This window comes from Penicillium nucicola (genome assembly GCF_028828085.1).
Source record: "Penicillium nucicola strain IBT 29836 chromosome Unknown utg000001l, whole genome shotgun sequence".
Taxonomy (NCBI): Eukaryota; Fungi; Ascomycota; class Eurotiomycetes; order Eurotiales; family Aspergillaceae; genus Penicillium; species Penicillium nucicola.
Window position 1 is genome coordinate 1076228 of NW_026643125.1, and position 8265 is coordinate 1084492.

General features: G+C 51.0%; 2 protein-coding genes across 2 annotated transcripts; both read right to left on the reverse strand.

The window, feature by feature from the left end:
• Positions 1 to 85: 85 nt before the first annotated feature.
• Positions 86 to 4878, reverse strand: N7511_000427 (uncharacterized protein; the record flags this gene model as incomplete). The annotated part of the gene is made up of 6 exons (XM_057122852.1): positions 86 to 394; positions 458 to 945; positions 996 to 3008; positions 3137 to 4073; positions 4144 to 4323; positions 4375 to 4878. The coding sequence occupies 6 exons, from the start codon at positions 4876 to 4878 to the stop codon at positions 86 to 88; spliced, it is 4431 nt and encodes a 1476-aa protein (XP_056988585.1).
• Positions 4879 to 6535: 1657 nt separating this feature from the next.
• N7511_000428 (uncharacterized protein) lies at positions 6536 to 8204 on the reverse strand (the record flags this gene model as incomplete). Its single annotated transcript, XM_057122853.1, has 4 exons — positions 6536 to 7368; positions 7420 to 7809; positions 7863 to 8064; positions 8115 to 8204. The coding sequence occupies 4 exons, from the start codon at positions 8202 to 8204 to the stop codon at positions 6536 to 6538; spliced, it is 1515 nt and encodes a 504-aa protein (XP_056988586.1).
• Between the last annotated feature and the right edge of the window lie 61 nt (positions 8205 to 8265).

The following is an 8265-nucleotide window of genomic DNA, read 5'->3' on the forward strand; positions in this document are numbered from 1 at the left end:
GCAAGTAAACAATGTTCAATGGAATCGAAAAAGACACAAAATGACTCCAACATATCATGATGGAAATGAAGAGGGTGTATTAGAATCAGTCCAAACACACCACATCGTCATTATCCTCGACAGAAACCACGGGTTTCTCTTTCTTCGGCTTCTTCTCCTCTCTGGCCTTGTACTTCTCGGTATCCTTTCTCCTTCTTTCGGCCTGATTCCTCTCGTCCCTCTCACGTCTGTAGCGTTCAAGTCCTAGTGAGACAGGATTCGATCCGTGGGGAGCGGTGCGTCGGAATCTGGCATTGACGCGGGGATGCGTGGGATGTGCGGAGCGATCAGGGGTCAACGATGCGCGGAAAGAGGACTCCGGGGCATGGTTGAATAGGTATTGGTGAGTAGAAGGCTGTATCCGAAGAGGCGGGGGAATCAGTATTAGTTATATAGGACAGGACATGAGCTCGCGAACCTTTTCGAATAAAGCAGATCGACGATAGTTGACTGGGGGATCCACCGAGGGAGAGTATGGGAGGTCCTTTGGAATATCAAAGATTCCTGGTCCGTTCTTCAGCTCGTGAGCCAAAATCCGTGCACGTGATAGCATAATTTCGTCTTCCTGGACCTGGCGCTCTCGAATCCGCTTTTGCTCATCAAGCCATTTTTGTTCTTCGTCAGTGAGTTTTCTGGGCTCAACCAATGCCTTTGTCTCTGCGAGTTTTCTTTCAAGTCGCTCCAGGATTGGAAGCTTTGGCATGGGTTCGCTCAAAACCTTGGATAAGGAGAATCTGGGGTAGAGAGGCTCCTGTGAGGCGGGAGGGTCCGAACCCTTGGTCAACTTGGTATCTGGGCCATTGACCAAATTAGTCGTGGTTGAATCATCCAGCGATCTCTTCTTTTGCACGCTTGTCATCTGGCCGCGCGAACGCCTCGAGGACATATTGGCCGTTGGCTCTTGTGCTAGAATTAACAGTCAATAAAACATCAAAAAAAGTTAGTAGGCGACATACCACCGGATTGAGATAGCTCCGAAAGACTCATTCGCATGTCCTGGAGTTGCTGAGAAGAAGGCGCTTCGAAATGCACGGATCGTTTGAAAAGGCCATCTGAAGATGCACCCATAGACTGGCGTTTCAGAGAAGAGCGCCTGCGAGACTTGATAGAGTCATCATTCTCATGAGGCCGCTTCAGCGAGGGTTGCTGTACCGAAGATCCTGATGCAATCGAACCTTGGAACAAAGGCTTCGATGACTCGGTCGTAGTACTCAAAGGGCTGTACGTAGACGACTTGGCATCGAAGAGCTTGGATGTTTGCTCGGATTTTGAAGAAGGCGACTGGCTAGTAGACGAATTTCTGGCTTGAGGGCCCGAAGCGAGGGTGCCTGTGTAGTTGAATAGAGAAGACAGGACTTGCTCGGGGGTAGGACATTGTTCCCACGCAAGAGAGCGCTTTTTCGCTGGTTGGCTATCATTCTGCTTGGGCGAAGTTGAGGGGAGATTTTCGGGTACAGAAGGAGGAGATGTGGGTGGCGTAGATGATTGAGCCGCAGAAGCTTCAACATTCCCATTTGGCTGTGGTGCTGAGGTTGCGAATGAAGGCTCCACCCCAGTCGACAATTGTGGCGCGGCATTCGTACTACCATTTGAAACCCCGAAGACAGGCTTCGCAGTGGTTGACGCCGTGCTTGATTCCTTAGCCTTGTCGTCGATTTTTGATTGCTGTGAAAAGGAGAAAGCAGGAGCCTTGGGGGCCAAAGAGGCGAAAGGGTTGTTAAAAGCAGTTGATGACTCCTCAGAAGTGCCGCGTGGGGCAAATATTGAAGCTGGGGCACAAGTTGATGTTTCCACGGGTATGGCCGCCTTTTGACTCGATTCCGGTGCAGTTGGGAATGTGAACGGAGATGCAGCGGTAGGAGCGGCGGTGGAGGACGGCACTGAGTTTGAAGATTTTGCAAATGAGAAGTCTGCAGTCAATGACACCGGCGGCGAAGTGCTGGGTTTGAATATCGAAGAAGGTGCAGCAGCAGTCACCGCGGGCGTCTCGGAGACCTGGGCTGCATCTGAGGGCTTGAACGCAGATAGAGATGCCGCGAAAGGATTTGTGGTTGATGATGGCTGAGATGTGTCGAAGCCCAGAGACGCGAATGGATTTTTCGGCGAAGAAGACTCGGAGGGGCTACTAGAAGGCTTGAACGCAGACAAAGATGCAGCAAAAGGGTTCGGCTTGGAAGATGGTTGGGGTGTGTCGGAAGTCAAAGATTCGAAAGGGTTTTTCGGCGCAGAAGTTTCCGATGGACTGCTAGTATTGAAGAGTAAGGATGTCTTGGAGGTAGTTGCGGCAGAGGTATCAAAATTCTGGTTGACGTCTGCCTGTCTTGGGGGTGGGAATATGGAAGACGACACAGGGGCAAAGGCGGATGGCTTAGCAGGCGCATCCGTTTTCTCAGCTGGCTTCGTAAAAGAGAATGGAGATGATGAGGAAGCAAATGGAGATGGGGCGGCAGGTGCCTCCGCCTTCTGGGCAGTTTCAGCGGGCTTGGGGAAAGAGAAAGGAGAAGCAGTAGTCACAGCAGAAGGATCAATGTTCTGAGCTGGTTCAACCGGCTTCGAGAAGGATAATGGAGAAGGGGCAGCAGACGTAGAAGCCTGTGAAAAGGGATTCGGCAACTGGGGAGCAGCTGTGAACGGCGATTGAGAAGAAGCAGACGGGGTGACAGAAGGGAACTGCACACCCTCAGAAGCAGTTCGTAGATCAGATGCGGACGTGTTATCAAACATCCCGTTGGGCTCAATCACTGGCGCTGGGGTCTGATTCTCGTCATCACTCACGAAAAGACCTCTGCTGTCGTCTGACATGTCAGCCGTTCCATCCATCCGCTGAGCCAAAGAAGATCGATCAAGCATCCCCATTCTTGCCGCTTCTGGGATGGTCATTCCAAGAACGACGGCAACCAGAGAGCGGCCTGCACGCTTCGACTCCACGTATGTTTCAGAGTACGAATGGTCGGATGAAGGTGAGAAGCCTGTGAAGTGTTAGTGGGTTACAAAACAAGATGGCGAAGTGTGGGAAGGTGTTCGGGGAGGAGGGGGGAAAGTAAACGAGAGTACGTGTTTGGGGGTTGAGACGTGTTTGCGATGAAAGACCACGTACCGATTGAGTCAACCGGGCGAGAACCCCAATTCAGATACAGTGCACCATCAGCACTCTGAGCAAATTGCAAATCTTGTTCTTCGCAGAATTGGATCGTTTGCTCGTGCTCGTCAAAGTGCAGTACCCTGGTCAATTCCTCTACAGTCCATTCCTCATTCTTAGCTTGTTGCGAAACCGGAGACCGGCAGTACGCTTTCCAGATTGCACGAATCGCTGTCTGACGAATATGGTTGAAGTAAACCTCTGCCACACAAGCCATCAGATACGACACGCTCGGAGAATTGATGATGTTGAAAAAGCGAGTGTGAAGTCCCTGAGCGATGGCATTCGGCCGACGAGCGTCGAGCGCACCTTGATATTCCCAGGTGTTTCCAGCAGCAGCGAAGAGATCAAGGGCCACTTGAATTCGAGGAGAGGCAAGTAGATCCGCTGGCCACTTCTGGACACGGGCTTCGAGGTCAGGTCGCTGGTCATGAATCGAGAACAAGATATAATAGGCACGAAATTCATCCTCCCTTGGAAAGAAAATGCGTCCACGGTTGTCGTCATAATAGTACATCAGCGAAAGCATAGTGTTGTTGAGCTGCTCTCGTTCCTGATGGCGATCGAATTGTTCTTCATTGGTTGGATTCGAAAGGAGATGGAGAGACACAATATGGAAGCGTGCAATCCTCTCCAAGCACATCACTGCCGTTTTCACATCCTCCTCTTGCGTAAGTTGCTGAACGGAGAAATCATTGCGGATTGAACGTGTTCGATCCCAGACGAACTTGTGAATGATGGCTAATGGCTCACTGCCACCGAGGACATAGCGAATGAGATAGTTCATACTCTGCAACAGAGTCCCTGGCGTCCGGATATCCGAGGGCAATTGCTCATCATAGCCAGCAGCTGAGCGTCGAAATCGCTTCAGCATCTTGGATTCTCCAATTTCTAGCTGGTTGGTGGCCGGATCAAAGTACTGAGGAGGGTGAGTGGGATTCAACAACTGACTGGCAAGAGCTTACCTTCTCGCACTTATCCATCATTTTTTGCACGACTCGTTCAACACGCTCGAATTGGGGGCACATATCTGTACATGTTCCCACGGGGGTGATTGCCTGTTTCAATGATGTTGGCTGGTTCGGATCCGCCATTTGGCCATCTTTGATCGCTCGCTGGCGCTCTTTGGCTCGATCGAGTTTCAACTGCGATTCTTGTTAGATATGGACCATGTCGGAATGACTCTGCACATTTACCTGGTCATAGCGATCTTGGAAACTACCTGAGCTATTTCCAGAGGGTCTATCAAATCCATTGCGAGCAGAAGACGCGGACGATTGACGGGTCATGTTTGACGCAGGTTTCGCGAATGGGTTGTTCGAAGAGTTGGAAGCCGGGGTGCCTTTTTGAAGGCCAGAGAACGGAGATTGCTGGACGGGCTGCACGCCAAATGGTGATGCGGAAGTATTCTGCTGATTTGATTGTGTGAAAGGCGAGGCGGTAGCACTGGTGTTGCCTGCTTGGGTTGTGCCATTTACATTGTGATTGTTCGCAGCGCTGGCGCCACGACCACGACCTCGACCTCGACCTCTTCCGCGCCCACGATCTTTTCCATCGCCCCGTGCATTATTCCCTTGGAATGGGGTCGCAGCAAACCCGGGGCTTCCTCCTCTTCCTCTGCTAACGGAGCCCTGTGCGCCTCGTCCTCCCCTCTGACCAGTTCCTGCGGCAGCGCCAAAAGGATTGAACGGGCCAGCCATCCTGTCCGCTGGTCGCGGAAGACTTTGGATAGGCCGTCTCCTTGTTCAATGTCTCCAGATTCGATTCTTCTTTCGGAGCGATCTCAGTTATCGATCGGTTTGTGCTTACTTTTGAACAAAATCCGAAACGATCGGAGGTTGAAGAGTTCAATGGAGCCGTTCGTGTCTTTTTTTAAATGTCTCCAGGCTTGATTCTTTCTTCCAACTGATCTCAGTTATCGGTCGGTTTAGATGTACTTGCTCGATAAGATGCGAACCGATCGAATGTTGAGGAGTCTAAAGGATCTGTTCGCCGGAGACGGTGACCGCCGAGGCGACGAAGACAAAGTCAGCTCATGTTACTATAATGTACTGCGATAGCCCGATCGATGATCCAGAGTGTCGCGGCGCACGCGCAACGAGTGGCGGGCACAAAGACAAAGGGGAGAAAAAAGTGGACTCGGATGTGGTCAGACACAGGGGATTCACGATACCTGTGCAAGGAAATTGGCCCGTCAGTATCTGATAATTGGGCTGCAAGGCATCAGCAGCCTCGCTAGCTGCTCGACTGTCGCGATGTGAGTTCGACCTGGTGATGCGTGCGCGTCGAACTTTGCGGCTGGCGGAGTTATCGAAGGAGCTGCGTTCACTGGAAGTTATCAGGTAAGGTCGAATCTATCGAGTGGCTTTAAAAAAACAAAGCAGGCACTCCTCAAGTCGCCAACAGGACTGAAAGAGTCGAAGAAGATCCGCAACTCTCACGGAGCTTCCAAGGCGGAGAGAGCCCTCCCGCTCCTCCGCCGTGACTGGTCGGTCCGGACCCGCATGCTTGGCGTTCAATTGGCTCAACTATACAAGAACGCATTCAATGGGAGATTCTATTCAGGAACATGAATACCCTACATGCTTCGGTTGGGGCAGTGATCAACTCAGAATTCTACCAGTTATCTCTCACACTGACAGTCACCATTTTCTACTGTACAAAGGCAAAGACTCGAGAGTTTAGTAGAAGTATGGTAGAAAGCTAGTGAGTCACATAGGCCAACGTTGGAATCTTGAAAGACAAAGAAGTACGGTAGGAATGAGATAATAATAGACATCAGAGTGATATTATAAACAGCAAAGAGCTTCCCAGTATCTACCAAATCTCGTTTATCAACAAAGAGCCCGAATATCCAAATCCGCGACCAAAAAAAGAAAAGAGAGCCATGTACAAAGCAAATATAAAAGAGATAACCAGGGCATCACCAACGAGGTGAAAACAAGACCCAAAGAAAAAAGAAACCAAAAGCCAAAGTCCGGAATATGACACGACCAATACAAGATCAAACCCAAAGTATTTTCAGAAAGAACAAAAAAAAAAAAGAAACAAGAAACCAGAAAAGAGAAACAGAGCCCATTTTTCCAGCACCATCTTATAAACGACACTCCCCCAAATTTTTCAATCCACCGAAGATGAACCAAAATGACAGATAAAGACAATAACTCCCCTGACGAGGCCTTATGACAAAGCCTTATGACAAAGCGCTAAGTACAGAGCCATCAGTCATGTATAATTCGTTAAACCACCCAAATTCCATAAGCAGAGGAGGATGATGCATCCTCCACATCAACATGAATCGTGATACCAACAACCAAGAAATCAATCAATCGGGACCAGCCCGGCCATTGAACCCCTCTAGACGGCGTGAGAAAGAGGCAGGCCATTAGGGTGAGGGTGGCCTAGCGAGCCGGTGCGGAAAGGCAGGGAGCGCTGGTCGATATGAGATTGCGACATGTCATGCATGTGAGGGGCCATGGGCATGTGGTAGCTCATTGATGGCTGGGACATGGGCTGGCTAGTGGGTGCGGAATTGTACTCGACTGTCCCGAAGATATTCTGGCGGAAGGTTGGGGTCGGAGCCCAGGGGTCATAGTGGCCAGCGCGGGACTGGTCCAGGGCGTTATGGGATGAGTAGTCGAAGACGGAGACGTCGTGGGGGCTGATCATCTCTGCTGTTACGGGTGTGTTGATCATTGGCTGTGAGGAGAAGGTGTCTGTGTATTGAGGTGGTGTGGCATAGTAGGGGCGGTCGTGACGGGGTCCTTCGAAGCTGATGGACTCGGGCATGGAGAAGCTGCCTGGGAGGGAGCGGGCGGGGGGGAGGGTATCAATTGGTGTGGTGAGAGCGGCGCTGATGTGCTCGACGGAGGAGATGGGGGTCATGAGGCCTTGCACGCTGTGCTCGGATTCCTCGATTGTCACTGAAGGAGCGTCGTTGGATTCTTCTTCTTCGTCGCCCTTGGGGCTGGGTCCGCGGTTCATGGTGTACACGATCATATTGGCGTCGACTTCGCCGCGCTCAAGGCGCTCTTCCATCTTGCGGACGCGGAGGATCTCGTAGATGATCTCGACGTGGGATGGGTGCTTCAAGCTTCGCTTTGTATCCCCAGCGACTTCCTTGAGCTTGTCTGCAGTAATACCGTAGCCACCAAGGTGACGGATGATGTGAAGGAGAAGCTCAATGCGGTCTGTCTCTTGATTAGAAAGATGTCTCTTGTAATTGACTGGATATAACATACACTCTTTACGTAAGTGGTCAGGCTCCTTGTGCATGACACCTGGGGGCCACCACTCGGGCTTGGTCTTTTCTGGATCACCGGTGGTACCGGGGGCAGATCCCGGTGGAGGCTTACCACCATTGTAAGGATGTCTGACCTGTTTGCGCGGCTCGATGAATTTGATGAATGCCTTGGCAACCATACGGCAGTTGAGTTGTTGGAAGTGCTTAAGAGCACTCTCATAGTAAGACATAACCTTTTGGGTGTCTCCAATGCGGAGAGGAACCATTTCGGTAGATCCGTTGGAGAAGTCTTCGCTGTCAGAAGCCTGCTCGGAGAGACGGTCCTCGGAGATCGAGGGACCATTGCCTTTGCGTCGTCTCACCCGTCTGGGGGATGCATCTGCGGTCTCTGTTGCTGTGTTAGTTAAGTATTGGTTGAGTGGTGAGGATTAGATCACATACGGCGAATGGGGGCGTGGTAGCCAATGCGTTCGCCGAGGATCTCAAGGAAGTTCTGGCGGACTTCAGGGTTGAACACGGTTGCGTTGTGTTCTTGAATGGACGAGGACTCGTCAACCTTGAGCTTGCCATCTTGGTCTAGATAGATCATGGCGTAGTGAGTATAAGGAGGGCGAAATGATGAGCGAGAATGGGTCATCATAGGCTGCAAAGGTCAGTAAAAGAGTCATGATAACATGATCATTGGCAACATACAGGAGCAACATCCCATCCCGGAGGTCCTTCGAGGGCTGAAGCAGACCGCTTCATGGCGCCAGTTGTGGGGATTGGTCTATTGTAGACCATTGTATAGATATGAACTGAATTGATCAACCGTGGTGTTGATACGGTAGTAAGGACGTAGTCG